General features: G+C 43.6%; 2 protein-coding genes across 2 annotated transcripts in view; both read right to left on the reverse strand.

The window, feature by feature from the left end:
• Positions 1-11,599: 11,599 nt before the first annotated feature.
• Positions 11,600-13,680, reverse strand: T265_07292 (hypothetical protein; the record flags this gene model as incomplete). Its single annotated transcript, XM_009172779.1, has 3 exons — positions 11,600-12,683; positions 12,739-13,376; positions 13,436-13,680. The coding sequence occupies 3 exons, from the start codon at positions 13,436-13,438 to the stop codon at positions 11,969-11,971; spliced, it is 1,356 nt and encodes a 451-aa protein (XP_009171043.1).
• Positions 13,681-14,956: 1,276 nt separating this feature from the next.
• T265_07293 (hypothetical protein) overlaps positions 14,957-19,236 on the reverse strand; it is a gene marked incomplete at both ends in the record, with an annotated part of 10,314 nt that continues 6,034 nt past the window's right edge. Inside the window, 2 exons of the mRNA XM_009172780.1 lie at positions 14,957-15,112; positions 17,386-17,394. Of these exons, the coding sequence (XP_009171044.1) occupies positions 14,957-15,112; positions 17,386-17,394 (165 nt within the window). The remainder of the gene's footprint in view (positions 15,113-17,385; positions 17,395-19,236) is intronic.

Genomic DNA, 19,236 nt, shown 5'->3' on the forward strand with positions numbered 1-19,236 from the left:
GCCATACGACATCGCGACCCGATCCTTTGTCGGCAAAAACGCTTTGTTCGTGTGTTATACTTACCATGGTCCAACTCACCTCCCCCCACACATGCACCGTGTGCTGAACACAAAACTACAACACCCCCCGAGCTGACTAGCTCAAGTCATCCTATTGGCGATCTGAACTAATGGTTCTTTGATAGGCAGCCAATGTCATCTCACTCGATTCCCTGTCCATTTACACCATACTCATTCAAATATGTTAAATACCGCTCTCTTAACCTTTGCAATTGTATGACTTGAAAAGACCTTGCCGAAAACATGTTCGTCAACCCATCTGTGTTCTTATTATAAATGGGAATTTTCGGAATTGGTAGAAGCCGATGACAAAAATGGCTCAGAAAGCATCGTCCTTTTCGATTAAAATGCGTTGTGATTTACGTTCGTCACTTTCGTTTGGGTAGACTTCCTCTCCTGGAGCAATTATTCTCGTGATTTCACACCAAAGGTGGAAAACGCTGAAACCGTGTGTCTCTCTCGTACCAGAGCTCGTCAGCGGTGCATATCCTTGGCTGTGTCGGGACTTGAATTCCGGATACCTGATAAGCGGCCGAGCGTGTTATCACCAATCTAGCACCGTAAGCTGGACGCAACTGAATTATCACTGTGTTCACGTTTGAGCATGTGCGGCAGGATTCAGATGGTCCCACCTGACTGGGAACCCGACAGCCATCATGGGATGGCTACTGGTTTTCTTTCAAGTAGTAGAGCAAACCAATCACACTGCTCAGGAGTGAACGCGTTCACCCGTTCGGACGCAATTATTCAAGTGCTTTCAGCGTGCGCTGTTAGATTAGGACTAATAGACACTCACATCACATGTCAGATATCCGAAGTTCAAACTCTGACATGACCCCCTTATCTGTGGGCTTACCGAAGGACAGCGAGAGCACTATCCAAAGGAGTGATGTAATCGTGAATTCTACACATCCTGTCACCACCTGAAGCTGAAAAAGAGTTAGCTATAGATGCTTAGTACACCACTGCTAGCTGTCATTCCGATGCGTAACAACTGTTTCCCTCTTTCTCTACTCCAACATTGTGAGAGCAGACGGAATCTTGGATGATTCTTTTTTCATGATATAATCACGTCTATAGTGTCCCTGAATGCGCCAGCCGTTTCCGAGAGCGTACTAAAAAGGGAGTACTAAGGCGAATTACTAACAAGATACTGTCTCTGATATTCCCAAGAACATGTATTACCAGGAACGGGAGAACTGAGCACGATCTTACAAACTGTGAAAAATAAATATTTAGGAAGGACAACAGTAGAACTCCCTCCGTCAAACTCCTTCCCCCGAACAAATCCCAATTTCCGATGAAGATTATAAGCCCCTCCTCCATTTCCAAGATGCCCTCAGCAATATATTCAGCCGGCAAAGTTTCTTTCTATCCTGGTGGCTGAATTAACAAAACCTAACTCCTCAAGTGTCGTTAGTTTGAAACAACCGCATTCAAGAGTGGACTGTAAACTAACCCGTTAAGGTTAGCTGCAGAGCAAAGTTGAGTATGGGTTTGTGGCACGAAACCAGCAGTAGATAGTTCTATGGAATCGGACGAAATATTGGAAAGTGTCTCCTGAAGATTGAAACAAACGTGTCCGACCCGGCAACACGTTGAACAATAGCCTTTCGTTCAGCTGTAGCACCCTTTCGGTCCCTAACTGCCATGCAACCAGAAGGTTGAACGAGGGCTGGGATCGGCCAGGTTGCCTAAGCCTAGACAGGGGAAGTCGAGAGGCAGAGGTCGGGTTTGAACCACCAGGTTCGGGTTTGGACCTTCGGTCAGTAAATTCGCGCTTCAACCACTAAGCCGTCTTGCCCACAAAAATAGTTTAGCGAATAGCCTTTTGCATTAATTTTATTCAGCTGAATAACAGATGGTCTTCAGTTAAGCTTTGAGTCGGTGACTGCGTATGTGCGAGTGCTCACGGAATACAATCCGTAGGCGACAGACCTTGACAAATTAAACTGCAAGGCGATAGGCTTTTGATTAAGCTATGCGTATTCCATCCAACTCCATGATATCTGGATTTCGGAACTCGCTCAGCATGGCGACAAGCTAATGTGGTCCCCAAGCTGGACAATGGTTCCGCAACTTTAGGCCCTATTGACTAACCGTTCTGTTAAAAACGAACCCAAATGACTGGTTGCGTTACGCGGCGCTACGAGAAAGCCCGAAACAACTGAGTTAGAGCAGTCGACTGAAGTTTGTAATAGAATGGCCTTGATAGCTCCAAAGCACGCATACTAAAAGTGCATATTTTCTGGGGTAAGAGGATAATATGGGGCCTTCAGTGGAGTGGTCAAGAAGTGCAGAACAACAGATCTATTTTCTTGTACCTGCAGGAGTATCCACCATTAACTACCATGCACATCCAATGGAAGTGACCCATGCGCTTATGTGACAAGTTCTCCGCATATAGTTTCGAAAATTCCCCTTTGCCGAGTGTTATTTATCTATTCCGCTAATTTCACCGTTTTTTTCTCACGTTATCTCTATTTCTTGTTTGACCTTGATTTCTGCTCGACGCAGTGAAGCGTCCAATCACGCGACTTTGCTTGGATGACCTTGGGCAGCAACAAAACACTGACGCAGATAGTGAAGGGAAAAAGGTAATATTGTGGTTATGTGTTGACTATAGGACTGACTTCGTGGTTGGCTTTGGTGGGATCGCTTTCTGTGAACCAAAAATCCACCGATTGTTTACCAAACCCCTCTGAAACGATGACTTCCCAATCCGTCCCAAGCATGGGATTTCGTACACTGCTCCTCAGTAGTTCCCTATTTTTACTCAGTTATTTGTTGTTTTTCCAAAAAAGTCGAAATGTTTCACTTTGGAACATTTTGTACTTTTGACGGTCACATATGGAGGAACCGTCACAATGCCGGGTTCGTGTACGATGCGAAATGACACTGTCACCAGTTGTGTCGGGATATTTGTCTGCGCCAGCGCACAGGCATCGACTGGAAACACGAGTGGGGCAGGATTGCATCTGCAACCGGAGTTCCATCGCTGTTAGCTTTATATGGTAACATTACACATCCACTGGCGATATGTAGATCAAACTCCGAAGCATCCCATCAACTGATAGAAACGCCTGTCTACTAGATCACTTACAAATCCTTCATAGTTAGTACCTTTCGGTTATGTCCGTAGTTAGTGTGAAAATACCGAAATTTGGCTGGCATGAATATGCATGTCAAATAGTTTGCCGCAATAAATTTGAAAAGGACGCAAAGCATAATAATCCTGAGTTATTTCCCTGTTTTTCTTCAGGCACGCATTGCAATCAACACAGTGAGTAAAAAACGAAAATACGATACTGCTTTCTAACGATACACCCAGTTTCCGTTATAAATTTCGGCGTGACTTTCTGTCTAAATGCTGCAGAAATTCAGTAGCTTACAGTCTCTTGTTATCCAGAAGAATATGTAACAAACTTGCTTTCAGCTGTTCTGAATTGTGCGCAGTATGAGACTCTTTCACTGGGACCAAAATATGCATTCCATCAGAAAATCAATAGTATACAATCGCCGCCCAGTTTACTTGCCTGTTCAACCGACTGAACAAACAAACATTCCGTCTGACGATGACAGGCTATGGGTCTGAAGCATCATTACAGACGTGGGCCATCAAAACAGGAATGTTTTCCAACTGAGACAGAATAAAGAACCTGTTATTCTCGGGCTGATTGTTTTTTTTTAAGAAAAATGAACTGTACTTTTAATAGTTCATCGAAGTTATCAAAAGTACCACAAGGATGATAACCCTGTAGGCCTTGAGAGGTAAATATCGGACGAAATGCAGACCCTTGTAGAGAGAAAAAGTTTGCCACCAATATACTATTTCTAACATACGAAACTATTTGGTGAGCAGTTACTGCAGCTCGCGGACTCCAAATATCGCACAAGGTGAATGCACCGCAGCACAAGCGGCCACACTGGTCGTTGGAGATTTTGAAACCAAGCCATGATCGGCCATGCATGAATACGGTACGAGACGGCTTACAGCTAACAACGCTGCCATCCAGATCGTTTTCCCTATTTATTCATGAGCCATTAGATGAAATAATGAATTTCATGCGTGTTTTTGTTGAATCCCGCGGAATACAACCTAATATGCCCGTTAATGGACTGAGGTGCTCGCTTCTATTTCCAACAAGCTGATGAGGAGCCATCAGCAGTACCCGAAGTACTTCAACATCACTGAACTGATGTCCTGACCAGACCAGACTGATTTTTCGGAAGAACTGATTATCAAACTCAGAGTGCCCCTAAAGATCTTCTAAAAGAAGCGGCCACCTCTCCAACTCTTAAAGCAGGACGAACCCGACCGCGACACTGTACACTACCCTTGACAGTCTAGCTGATGTCACGTCAGTACCACAACTGTCGAAGTTTGGCGAACGATTCCCTGGCCTTCTCAAAGAATTGATTTGGTCTTTTGTCTGTTCGCCGGCGCTTACACAGCTGCCCTGATAGAGGAACATATCTACCAAATCAATCGGCTCAACTGAAAACTTACAGGTTCTCAGCCCATCCTTCAAGACAACGCTCCTGTGACTGGATTGAGGTCCCATCTTTTTCGGTAATGGTTTCCTCAACGCTCACCCTCCTCGTACCATTTGGTCGGATTAACTGGAACGGGGAGAAACCGTTCTCTGTTGTAAAGCGCTTCTCCACTTCCCGAACTTTCGCGATCCAGCAGAGCTCTCTGTCAAACCTTTGGCCCTTCTGCATTCCGCTTTTAAGGGATCTGTGTGCACCTTTACCATCGTTTGTTGCTGACATAGTTTTTCTGGATTCAGTCAAAGCTGCTGATAATGAGCTGATTCAGTGTCCATTGGGGTGTATGAGCATCTTTCATCAGACAATCTTGAAGGTTTTGATCATGATCTCGTTCGCCTTTCTCCAGTCTTTATTCAAATCACCATTACTCCCATTGAGGTCTGAGAGCCTCTTGGCCAAATCAGTTTAACATTGTTTAGCTACAGATACTCTTGCAGGTAATCAACAGAATGGCTACGCATCACCCGATATGTCTCAGAAGGAACAACAAGCTAGTATTGAAGCTTACCGCAAGTAGCTGATTGTCAAACAGTCCTATTGAGTCCATGGGTGATTGCATTTTGTGGCGTCCAAATCACACTGGGAGCGCTTGTGGTGAAAATTCGTGCTGGCTAGAAAGAGACGATGATCAGCACGTAACTGAAGAAGTCGCCCCCTATCATTCGTGCGATGAGCGTCAACCTCGAATCGGCCGTCAAGATGGGCCTTCTCAGAAAATACTCGGCTGATCTACGACTCATGCCACCTGCCAGAATCACGGTCTGTACTTTTCGCTGAGCGAAAGAATCGTGACAAATCTCAATAGAGGCTTTATTTCTGTCCCAGGATTTCCCTTTGTAGTTGTGCATGTTTACATAAGAAAAAAGAAACGCTGTTTATCGCATCGAAGTGTATTGGTCTTGATTGAATCAGTCAACTTAGAAAATCAAAGACGGCTGTTTACTGGAATCCAAACCAGCTAGTCGCATTCGACCCTAGGGCTATCCCGACACCGTAAACACCACAAACCAACAAATTACGATCACCGGAAACCCGAAGGGCATGGTGCAAGGAATCTGAGGAATTCTCAGCGGTTTGAGGTGCAAGACAGAACTGGGATAATGTACGCGTGTTTTGAAGACACAACACACATCGGTCAACAGAGAGAACAAAGTGTGAGCAAGAGCTACCCGTTGCCCTATTTGACACAGAATACGAATGTTGAAAGCCACAATGTGGATCTTGAATCTAATAAGGATTTACTCTGCTTTATTTTGCTGGGCAGAAGCTCAACTATAGAGAAGCGGTTGGGCAATTGGCAGCCAAGTGATTCAGAATAATTTGAGCAAAGGACGTGTGGAGGAGTGTCAGCGAATGAATAGCGTTACCTGAAAGACGCACTGGGGAATTAATCCACCTGTTTCAAGGTGGGTATGCAAATTGTGGGTCATTCCTTAATCATCGCAATCATTCAGAACCATCATAGACACAACATCTGGTTTGTAACAGTCGTTACTTGTGATCCCAATGATAAGACATAGCGTGGATGGTAAATCTTGACGAATAAACATCCCCAAAAACATTGTTTTCGTATTATACCGACCATGGACTTGCTGAGAATATTCAATGTGCAATCATTTATTTATCAAAAAGTCGTGGATTCTTGATCGTTTCAAACGTTCGATAAGGATTCCGACAATGGTGCACTCCAACAGCCTTTCGAATAATAAATTTTCTCAGGAGTGGAGCGTTTTGCAAGGCTGAAAGCTCTACCTGCATCATCAGGGGTTACGTTTTCCTTAGGGTATTCGTCCTCTTCTTTATCAAGAGGAAAATTTCTTCTTTCTTACAGTTCTACACACAACTATGAAACCTGTGCAAAAATTAGATGGTTGCATTGGAACACACTTCATTGATGTCAGGCTCAGTCTCTCTCATATCCTGACGAAGTAATATATCGTCATTTTTGACGTGTTTGGGGCACTTTTCCGATTCTGAATGGTCTTCCCAACGGCTGTCCTCACGTAAACCAGTTTCTGGTGAACTTTACTTGTATATCCGAATGAACTGGGTCCCAGGCTAGTCCGGTTATCTAATCACATTCAAGCAAGATTTATCGAAACTTCCATTCGAATGACCAGACTACACCCTGGTCAACTGGCGGGACGATAAAAATGCGATTTTCAGGCAAGTACATTAATCAACTACTGAAAACCCCGACACAGTTATTGGATATGCACTGCTGATGAGCTCTAATAAGAGCAAAACGTGAGTCCAGTGCTTCACCCCCTTTGGTGTAGATTCACCAGAATAATTGCGCCAGGACAGGAGGAAGACGAGAGTGATGTGAATGTGAACGATACACATCCCGCAAACCCCACAACATCCATCAAATAGTGAAAACCTTATGCCATTTTCGATGCAAAGGAGTATCAACGATATGGGCATTCTTTCTTCCTGGGTAACTATCACCCTACTCATGTCGAATGACTAAATCCTTGATAAAGAAGGTTCCATCTACGTAAATTAAGAAGTATCTTATGTACGGAAAATGTGTAGTAAATCAACGGAATTTATGCCTGCCTATTGCAACCGCTGTCGGTCTTTTATTGTCTGTACTTCCACAAAATACTTGAGTTACTTGATCTTTAGGGGCTTTATTTTCTCTAGCCGCACCGTACTTCACTTCCACTGTCTTACGAGATAAAGAATAGTAGTTTGGCGTGGCTCTGTTGGTATATGTGATATCTTTTTGCCCACAGTTGACTACTATTGTCAGAATGGTTTCGCGAAATACATCAATATCGCTTTGCGTCACGTCATTTCGCTTTTCACGTGTTATCAAAAATTATAATGCTGACGCCAGTATCAACCGCAATTACCATCTAGATGTCCAGATCAGGTCTCTTCTTTCAACTTAAAATCCACTGTGTTAAGGCTTGAAATGCTGTATCGTTGTATTGCACACCACACTCCACGAGAGGGATCTAACCGTGAACCCTTCCTATCCTTATGACCTATTGAAAGGTAGCATGGTTAATCCCTCTGAACTCCGAATTGATTGTGGTATGGGATTCACTTGCTGATATGTCACTTTCGATGTGTTGCTGAAGCGGTTAAAAGTGTGACCTAAATATTTTCCAGACACGTGTCAAGTAACCAACAACAGAACTCTAGGTGGCGCGTGGGTTCAAGAGCTTCTCCAGAATATCCTGTCCTCATGGCGATCGTCATGTGCTTCTTTAATGTATTGGGTAAATCTCATCCTCTCCCTAAAAATTAAGGCACTGCGGACCCAGAACTAGTCGGCTGATTAGGCTGCACAATTATACCTACCCCAGATAATCTTCAAATTCCACCCATTCCTCCCACACACAAAAATTTATACGTTTAGGCCTCAATTGTGTTGACCTTTGGTCTTGCGAACGGCCCCTGATGACCCCGTGTAAGTTGATGCCGTGTGCATCGTTTTCAGTGACTCGCTAAACCTGCTGTACATGTCTGTCTACATGGGCAGCACATAGCCTTGGTCAGAATATTGCTTGTGCCGAAAAAACACATTCGGGTCGGAAGCAACTAAATGCGTCCAAGGTGCATAACTGTGCATGGCTTTTTTGTGCGTGCATGCGTCTTAAAAGCAATGTATTGAGAGCTACGGAAGAGTGTTTTACAACAACGATCCCTATATCTTTATAATCCAACTAATTGTTTTTTGGACAATATGGAATACGTACTTTTCGTTTTCGATCTGTTGAAGGAAGTGATCCTGACGATGAAAAGAGGCAGCAAAACTTTTAGACGTAAACCGGATTTAGTTTACAGCATGCTGTTTCAGTGATATTTCAGTGGTTTTTGCGTCTACCTCTCGGCCTAAGCTTCACTCGAATCCAAATTTTGTTCACCAGCCAAATAAGATAAGCATAAACGGGACACATGCATTACAATATGAGGCTGATTGGTCGAAATATGGATCAAAAGTCCGCGTTACCGAATTGGATGCCAGGGAAGCAGACAGTCACTTGATGTGAGAGAGGTAGTTGCCCATCTATATAATCCTTTATCACGATCTTTCGAAGAACACCACAGGTGACGTCGGGTTTGGTTTGAAGTGATATGAGTTTGGAAACAGGTATCCACTATCTACCAGTAGTCTCCATCGAGCGACAGTTTTTCCTTTCCTCAATCGGTTCCAAACTTTTTCCAATTGATTGAAGACAGTTTTTCCTGTTTCACTCACCTTTCTCAATATGTTGATTTCCCTAGTCGTGGGTTTTACATTACTTTTCACATTTTGGATATCTGTTTGGTTCAAAGCTAACGTTGAGCTTTTCTATACATCGATCGAACCTACGAAAGCTGAACATGGGCATGGGTGTCGCCTACGACTAACCGTTCGTTCAGTATGTGGTCGCTATTCCGCGCTCTCCCTGTTATTGCTTGGTCTGACAGGATGATCCTTCACCTCACGTATAATTTTGACGCACTTGGTTGGATGTGACTGGAGAATGAACCAACCTCGCGAATATAGCACAAAAGTGGTCAAACAAATTACTTGAAGCATCGGTAAGTGCGCGAATTGTTACATTCTCGGAAGAAACCTGAAGTACCTTACGCAGCCTGTAGAATGAAGACTTGCTTGAACCTTGTCAAGCCAACAAATATGCACTTTTAATCAATGGCCTTTAATGCCGGCCAAAATGAGCCCGTTATCTGCTGTAGTCAGTCTGGCATACTCGGGTTGCTGTGCGCCAAAACAGACGAAAAAAGACAGGTACATTTTGTCAGCGTCGTGCCCTCATGAATGCCAGCGACACTTACTTTGAAAACGACCGGTCATCAGCCACGTCAGGGTGGCCTGTGCTTCAGTTGTATGTACTTCAGTAGGGCCGGATCACGTAAAATTCTCCGTACAACTATCAGTCAGGTGCCCAGTATATCCGCCTACTCCACATCAAACCACACAGTCAGGGACACCTACACGCTGTGGAAAACGGAGCGAAACTCTACGATGGGAAATCTACAGTGTTGGGATGGGATGATCGTTTGTGGCGTATAAAAGGTGTATTTTGGTGTAACCGAAGGAAGGCTACTGAAAAGAAAACGTTTTCTGACGTGACGAAAAAATATACTAGCCCAGATTTTCAGAGACTTCGTGAAATGTTGATCAGACTTTAAACCAGGCTTGATTTTCCACTAGTGGAACTTCAAGGACATCATGTCGCGTTCTAAGAAGTGCAGAATTCCGTTTCGGTTAGTTAAAGGTAAGTGTGAAATCCATCACACCTCACAATGTGACTTCTTCAGAATTCGAAACGGATGAATAGCCTGTTTGCATAATTCATTTTCCAGCTTTATTTTGGTGTTAGCTTCAAGCTACAATACACCTTTGTAACTACAGTTTTCACTTCAATCACGGTTTATAAGTCTCTGCTATGGGCGGATCAAGACCCCTTTACTAACCCCCCTCGAGCTTCCGAATGTGTTCACCTCAGTACTTATGTATGGTGCAATTTTTTAATCAGGAGTACTGAGAAGCAAACGTTAGTTGAACGTTAGTTGAACAGCAGGGGGCGAGAAACTGTGATGTGAAGATATCAGTTCCCCTAACTGCTGGTCAGAAAAATAAAAACAAATGGTGACGAATTGTCCCAATCTTGGGGGCCAGTGTGATCTCATTGCGTGCATCCAAATGAAGTTCACCCAACTCGAAATTCAAATAACGTACCATAAAATCTTCTTCGATGTGAATTGATCTGTTTTGTATTGCTTTCATTTTCCGATAGCAAACGAAACCCTCTGACATGCCCCACATCACATACATCAACTTGTCCTACCAAGATCAGAACACTAATTTGTAAGCCCTCAAACTGCTATATGATTACTATTGATGCGCACAGAATGGATAAACAGCCGACGACAAAGCGATTAACGACCAAGTAATGAGTCGATAAATACCTGTACACGTGTTTGGTGAGCTCGTTGTGCTGCTTATCTGCATGAAAAGAACGCAGGTGTGTGTGTGTGTGTGTAAACACAGGACAGGACGTTGGTTTCCTACCAAACAATTGTTTTCTACAGCAGCCCACCCCCCTAAGGTATGACTTTCCGATACATCGATCGCGTGCTACGTGTACTTTCTGGACAACCAAAGGAGCCTCTTCATCCTTCGTATTCACATCTAACGGACTTCGGAGCACCTGTTGGATACCATTAATACTCCGACGTCGATTTTGCTACTCTTAGAGAATTGAGTTAGCAATTGAGTTGGCCATTTGAAACGTTACCCATGCCGTGCATTGATCTGCCTATACCGAGTTGTGGTCTGAGATTCCTGAGTTCCTCTCACTTTATGAAGAACCATTATGACTTCCCACCTCGAACGCGCGGGTGGCTGTTACTGACCAGTATTCTGAAGTGTAAATGTTAATCGCCATTCCCACTTCCTTTTACATGAAAGGCTCAAGTCCACATGAAAGCAGGTTTCAATGTCCCAAAACACCCAATGGGCAAACCTGTCTGTACTGTGAGTAATTCGGTTCCCACTTGACGTCGAAATACAGGAAAATTTGTCTAATGAGATTTGAATTCTGGTCTTAAAGTTGCTTCTCAAGAGAACGTGTAATGGCGTTTTTTGGAAATTATGACTGGTTCCTATCTAAATCGTGCGGGACCGCAGCAAAGTGGTCTTGGTTAAGGAGCATGGTCTATTTCCGGGGGTAAAGGTCAACTGCAGATTAACTTATTCATCATTCTAAAACGTTTATCTGTTCATCTATCGAGCCGGCAGTGGAAACAGCACTTTACTAATGGCTGCCTTTCTCAAATTTCTTCGTTCATCTATGATCTCACTGCGATGTCAGTTGGAACCTCATTTGATTATACTGCAACCTAAGCCATCCTGGGTCTGAAAATGCTACATCTGATTGAAGGCTACTGACGAAGGAGATCCTGGCAACTACCCCGATCCCAAAGAGCCAGTGAGGAAATAAAAGCAGAAGAAAGGTGTGTGCAGAACCTGTCATATTACAGGTGACGTTAGAATCTATTACAGGCTTCTCACTCGAGAGTCGTAATAGAGCGCAGGGTAAAGTTGAATCTGACAATTACGTGAAAACGTAACTGATGTGTTCAGATTCACACATTTCTAATACGCGCCTGCGTATTAAACAGCACGTTCATTTTACACTTCGCTCCGAAGAAGGTCTATCAGAAGTTTGCGCCTGAATGTTTGGATAACAGGAAAACAACACTGTCCAGCATTCTAACCTCATGTAGAAGTGGACAACAGCGTCGGAACTGGTCGAAATGGCATAGCATCCCGACGAAAATAAAGCGGGAAATTTGGAGATATAAACATTTGTATTTCATTCTCCGTTTAGAATTCCTCTTGTTCTAATTCGGATTCCGCCTCACCACTGTCCGTACCTACCTCTTCATAATCCTTCTCCAATGCCGCCAAGTTCTCTCGCGCCTCAGAAAATTCTCCCTCCTCCATCCCCTCACCAACATACCAGTGGACAAAAGCTCGCTTAGCGAACATCAAATCGAATTTATGGTCCAATCGGACCCATGCTTCAGCGATTGCTGTTGTATTGCTTAGCATACACACAGCTCGTTGTACCTTGGCCAGATCTCCTCCAGGTACAGCTGTAGGTGGCTGAAAATTGATGCCCACCTTGAAACCGGTCGGGCACCAATCCACAAACTGTATTGTGCGTTTGCTTTTGATAGTTGCAATGGCTGCGTTAACATCTTTTGGCACAACGTCACCACGAAAGAGCAAGCAGCATGCCATGTACTTCCCATGTCTAGGATCACATTTGACAAACTGGTTAGCGGGTTCAAAACATTGGTTTGTGATATCTTGTACGTCCAGATTCTGGTGATAGGCTTTCTCAGCGGAAATCGCGGGAGCATAGCAGCACATTGGGAAGTGTATGCGCGGATAAGGGACCAAGTTTGTTTGGAATTCCATTAAATCCACATTCAATGATCCATCGAACCGTAGGGATGCGGTGATTGAACTTAGAGCCTGTGATACTATTCTATTGACATTGGTGTAAGTTGGTCGTTCAATATCCAAATTCCGCCTAGTTGTACAAAAATATAGGTAATTCGATGCTTTTTGAAAAGTCACGAACTTACCGGCATACGTCATACACCGCCTCGTTATCCACCATAAATGCGCAGTCTGTCAGGTCTAGGGTGGTATGTGTGTTTAGAATCGCGTTGTACGGTTCGACAACACACGTGGAGATTTGTGGAGCAGGATAGACGGCTATCTCCAATTTCGTTCTCTTTCCATAGTCAATGCATAGACGTTCCATTAGCAGAGATGTGAAACCAGACCCAGTACCACCACCAAATGAGTGAAACACGAGGAATCCTTGCAATCCGTTGCACAAATCGGCGCATTTCCGTACTCTGTCAAGCACCAGATCCACGATCTCTTTGCCTATGGTGTAATGCCCTCGTGCATAATTGTTAGCCGCATCCTCCTTGCCACTAATAAGCTGCTCCGGGTGGAATAGCTGTCTGTAAGTTCCTGTACGTATCTCGTCAATGACAGTCGGCTCCAGATCAATAAAAACAGCTCTCGGAACAAATTTTCCTGCACCAGTTTCATTGAACATACACATAAAAGAATCATCCCCGCCTCCAACGGTGTAGTCTTGAGGCATTTGGCCATCTGGTTGAATACCGTGCTCTAGACACATTAATTCCCAACTCGCATTCCCGAGCTGTGTACCAGATTGCCCGACGTGCACGCTAATGCACTCCCGCTAAACGTATTATGGAAAAGAGGCGATTAAAATTTGACAAGTAATAGCACAAAACCTACCATTTTTACAGGCGATGAGGAATTCCTTCGCAAGTTTGAATAGAGATCGATAAGATCAATAGGTGTCCAACATCCCAGTCAAGGCTTTTTCAAGGTCATCTGGCCATTGCCAGAAAGGCTGTGAGCGATGAACTGGGAGTTCGGCACAAGAATTTGTGCACTCGTTGTAACCCTGATACACATGATATTCGTGTTAATTTGCTCAGCGGACCCAGTGAGCATTCTTGTGGTACTGAATTCAGCTCTTACCGTCACGAAGGTCCCTACTTTACATGATTTCGGACAACTACATCTTGGGACAAAATTGGTCAGCTTTAGCCATGTCTAGAATACTCCCTGTCCGGCCATGGATATCGGCTGCCAAATCTGCATCAGTCACGGTCCAGTGTTGGTCCTCTGATGGATATCATGGAGATCGAGTTGCTCTAGACCGTACTCAGCCAGGTTTTCAGTTGCCCTCCAAGGTGACAATGGCATCCTTGACATGGTATAGGGGTCAAAGTGTGTTTGGTTTTGATGAAACTTCCGTTGATCGAGGACGAGGAGGTAGGTCCGTCAATTTGCTTTTTATTGTTGTCGAATTGCGAAACCAGCTTTATCCTTGTAGGTGTATCGGTTGGCCACAATAAATTTAATGCCCAAATACGGCTCACTCATGGTTAGACATCTGAAAGCCACGAGAGAAATTATTCATTAGTGAGCCACTGCCTCCGTAAAATCACACAAGTTGCTGAAAACACTGGTAAGTTTTGCTAGCATAGCCAACCGTAGAAACAAATAACAACAAGAATGCTTCCTAAACGTATACACGTCTACAATTTAGTAACCTTGGGGTAGACCAACTCAAATAAACGTTGGAACCAATAAGGGAATCACTTCAGGTTTAGAAACGACCATTAAATTCAGTCACAAAACCTTTGTCAAGCTAAGTGGATGGTCACGTTCTGAGGTAAACAGAATGGTAATTCCCTAAAATCCCTACCTAATAACAGGTTTGCTTGTTTTCTTGCAAAAGGTGGAGCTTTGCTCATCGATAAGCTTACTGACTCTACACAAGCCTTCTCAACTAAAGAGTTCATTGTGCTACAGTAGGCTCGAACGAGATCACTTCCCCGTCCTACTAGGATGCCTTACGATTAATTCAATAAGCATTGTGATTGCAGTGAGCTTTCATTGTCAACATTGATGTTGTTGTCTCCAATGGCGTTCCCGCGGTTATGATGACAAGATGATGCTGATGCTGACGATGTGATGAAGACACATCACCGTTTTCGGTAATTGCCAAATTCAAGTGCCTGGTGAACATGTGAAATCCGTCTGCTTCTTACAGGAGGTCGTACACATGAAAACTGGTAAATTCGAGCGACTAACTTGGTTTCGACTCCTACTTACCTCTTGATGAGAATGTTGCAAGGTGTTGCAAGTACGTTGAACATTTGATCGGGTTCACACTCTACAGTTTAATTTCCATCATTACTATCTCGCAACTATTTTGTGTGCATGCCATCATCATCATCACTGTCAGCCGTAATAACCACGTACTCGTCGTACAGTGGTTGTAGATGCCACAGTTTCGTTCACCGATGATTTGGGGGGGGGTAGGTAGCTGCGCATTGCATGTGCATGTACCATATTGTATTGCATTGCGTCGCCTTGCCCTTGACTGAATTTTTTATACTATATCACGTATGCATAGTGAGTGAGTGAATGCCCAATGAGTGGTGAGGTCACCAGGCGACCTTTCGCATGCAGTGTGGTTCCCAAATGTTCAGGTTTATCCGTCTGGTAATTACTATCCACCATTCAAACACGTTGATGGCTTTAAATCCTCCCCCTCCTGTCCGCCATCCGGTCTTTCTCTCCGGTTTATACCGAAAACCGCACGTGCCATCACTCACTACATGCGAGGTTTCCTGGGTGTACCTCGATGCGACAGAAATGAATGTCCATCTAAGAAAGTCCACAGGGAAAGATGGTGATTTGATAATCCCTAATTCTACTATATGTATAGAGTACTATCACTCTATGTCAGTTTGAAGGCGGGTAAAGTTTGATTACGTTATTCCGAAATGCGAATCCTCCGTGAGTGATTCCCTGGTAATTGAGCAGGAAGTAGCTTACTTCACTGAGCCAAAAAAATACACTCAGTTCTATTGCAGGTCGAACCCTATAGGCCAAACAAAATGTTCCACTCTTGGGGGCCTGCGACATAACTATTTATATCTTCTCAGCGGAGTTATAAGTAGTACGAACAGGATTGAAATTTCACCATAAACTGCAAATAGAGTCACGCGGCTGAACTAATTCACGAGACATTGAACACCTAATTTTGTGATAAGGCAGTAAGCTTTTGCTGTGATTTACACTGAGGACTCCAAGTTGTCCAACGTCACTTATATGGTTGGAAGCGATTAGACTGTCGGATGTTAAGGGGTATGATGCACTGCAAAGTATTTTCCAGTGACTGTATGAAAAAACTGTTTATTTTTTCTTCCATTTGTTTCCTTTTTGTTGCTGGGCTCGATTTCACGTGCAGTTTCTCTAATGAGTGGGAATGTTGCACAATTATTACATTAACTTGTACATTTTGTCGTTACATAACCCAAAACATACAAAACAGGTAGATATTTTACATAATTATATGCACTCATAAGTTGTCACGATACCCTCGTGCCCATCAAACTTTGAACGGGCTTTCATTTTCAAAAGATTGAATTCGACGAATTCAGCCATTTATTGGTATAAAAAAGTCGGGGTAACGCAAACAAAGAGGTTGCATGACAAAAGCTACCAACGAAACAGGAGCTGAACCAATCACAGTCAGGCGGACTTGAACAAACAATGTAGGGTTCGAAACGGCGTTGAGGAAGACTGACTGTACCCTGATGAAAATGCAGTAATTGTGTTGAACAGAGTTAGTGTTCAGGAGCGAATCGAAGCTTACTGCCAATAGGTTTCCGGGGTCACAACATTAAATACAACCTTTTGTGTATATTCAGATCATATCAGTGGAAACACGAAAGACTCCATGGCATGTGGTATGCAATTAGTTTCTAGAATGCGCTTACGGTTCAGTACTTTGAGCCGATTCGGTTTCCCCTTTGCGAATAATGCCACAGGGAGAACTCAGAGTTCAATTCTCCGAAAGCGTTGTTCGGGTGCCACTCCCTCGCACCTTTTCGGTGTTGTGCCACAAACACGCTCATCATATTTAATCGGCCAGCGCAATACAGATTTGAATGAAATTCCGGTCAGCAAGTTCGGGAAAATGTCGGAGTAATAGCACCTTCCCTGAATCAGTTCAACTAGGTGTTTAGAATGGCTATTTCCTTTGAAAACCATGGAAGTAGACATATCAAAAACCGGTCTCTGATAAAATGTAAATAGGTTGTCATGATGAAGCACTTAAACCAAATTACCCGCAACCAACGTAAGATTATTCTAAAATTCTAGGGTTAAATCGACTTTCATGACTGCTTAAGAGAGCGTCGGTGTGATCTCACGAGTGAAAGGACTGCACAATTCGCTCTTTAGCAAATATGGCTGCAAACCAAGTGAATCCAACTTGAGCGCCACTCTTCCATCTAGAACTACCGGCATCAGGCTCAATTCAAACCGAAGCCAAACAATTAACAGCATACTCTTTAGGGAGCTAGACAAACATACTTCTCGGTGTCGGCGGACGTTTCAGTGTTATCAGCTTTTGTGTTCAGCAATTCATATCACCTCGTCGTTCACACTGGTATCGTTCATCCCAATCCATTTTCTGCACCAGTGTCGCTAACACACGCATGCCTGTTTCTTTCAGACAGTGAACAACAAGTAACCGAAATCACATACAGAACGAGTTCCCTCATGTGGTGTGGTAGACGAATATATATGAACAAATGCCGGTAAAACCGGTAGACGGATAAAGTAACATATTACTCATAAGGTTGCTGAAAACTTACCTCAAGATCCTGAGAGCAAGGAGAGATAAAAATGAATTATGCTAACCGGGAGCTGGATGGAAATCGGTCAGCGTTTTCAGTCCTGAGAGTGTATCGTTTCCGGGTAGTTATTAAAATGCGCAGCTGAACCAAAGTGTACTTTTATTTAGACTCGGTTACGAAGCAACAGAATTTCAATCCGCTAGCCGCTTTATCCACCTGCAGATGAATAGATCACAGCAACCGACTTGACCTACTTTGAGCGGAATAATTTTTCGATTGTTTGCGCTCGTAGTTGAGCATAATAATTACTTTCTGAAGGTCAGATAAACTGCACAATTTTTTCGGCAACGATAAATTCACAACAAATGGCATATTAATCCTGGTGAGTATTTGCACACTTGAGTTTTTTTTGTTAAAGTGCATCAGCAGAACATGGTTAAGGTAGTCACACCTGGTCGTTAATTTGACGTGGAACTAAAAGCGAATTTCAGAGAGGTTTTGGAAAGGCAGCCCCACCTATTCAGTAAACGGTTTCTGTATCTCACAGTTACTGCTTTCAAATGCATCAGCATAGTCTAACGGGTGAGAGAATAGTCAAGCGCAAACGTTTTTAGAAAGTTTGGTGAGCAAAAATACCAACGATCTTCTGCGCGGTTATGTCCAATTCAAATTACTGGATGGGTAGGCAGCATCATATGGCGGAAGAGGATTGAGCAGGACAAATTTTCATAAATGCTATCAGCAGGCATATCCCTGTTGTTTTATCGACCAAGACAACGTCCACCAGTTCCTCTTTCAAAACTGGATAGCAAAGTTTGTCAGATGACTTCTGTTTGATGTTGAGTATCGCGAATGGTAGCACACACCTGCTCACTCATGACAGCTGGACAAGCCTGCATACAACTAATTGACCGAATGCTGCATTTCTCTCGAAAAATCGGTGCAGCTTCCTTTCGTTTCGACTGCGGGGATAAGTCGAATTTTTAACCCGCTGAAACAGAAACCATGAGTGACTGAATTTCTGTCAACAGATAGGGGATACACGCATACGTGATTGTCCTTTTAAACATAAGTGCTACTCCCCACTAGTGTGATCCGTCAGTCGGGTGCAAGTGGACTGTGATCTGCAGGCAAAGAGAACCGAGTGCTCAGCTTCGAAAACACAGGCTTGCTTATATGGGAACCTGAATGCAGTTTTGTTTTATTGATGCGATTGGTTGGTCAGCAGTGATTCGGTCACCGGTATCTAACCAATGAGGTATGTTTCAAACTAAACGAGGGTGGATGCAAACACACAGAATGACGAGGTGTGCGCGTCACGGCAATGACGTGACCAGCGTATACAAGGTCAGCTTAGAAGCCATCAGAGGCCATTCGCATGACCAAACAGATTTACAGTTATCAGAACAGCAACTCGACCAGAGGTTCACCAAACCTCCATTAAACAGCAACTCGGGTTTTCGGGTGATCCGACCGATCAACCATAGATCAATTTTGTGTTCGCTGTGCCTTGACTTCTACCGAGAGTACAAGCTAATCTCTAGTGACGTCTGACGAAAGACATATTCTGGAACGCCTGTTCCATCCAGAAAACCCCAATGTCTATAAGGCTGGTTCATTGTCACAAATCCACTTAAAATGCCATAACTCTTAAAGAGCTGATTCAGCGGGTAGCATGTAGCATAACGAAAGTGCCACATCAAACAGCAAAGCTCACATCAAAACCGATTAGAAGTTCAAGGATATCAACCATGATACGTTTAACTGCTTTCAAAAGGCAGGATATTTATGGTAAGATTTCGGAGGGGAACTTGCTAGAAATCCTAGTCTCCCGCTTTATATATATATATATATATATATATATATATA

Source organism: Opisthorchis viverrini, assembly GCF_000715545.1.
Source record: "Opisthorchis viverrini unplaced genomic scaffold opera_v5_165, whole genome shotgun sequence".
NCBI lineage: Eukaryota > Metazoa > Platyhelminthes > Trematoda > Opisthorchiida > Opisthorchiidae > Opisthorchis > Opisthorchis viverrini.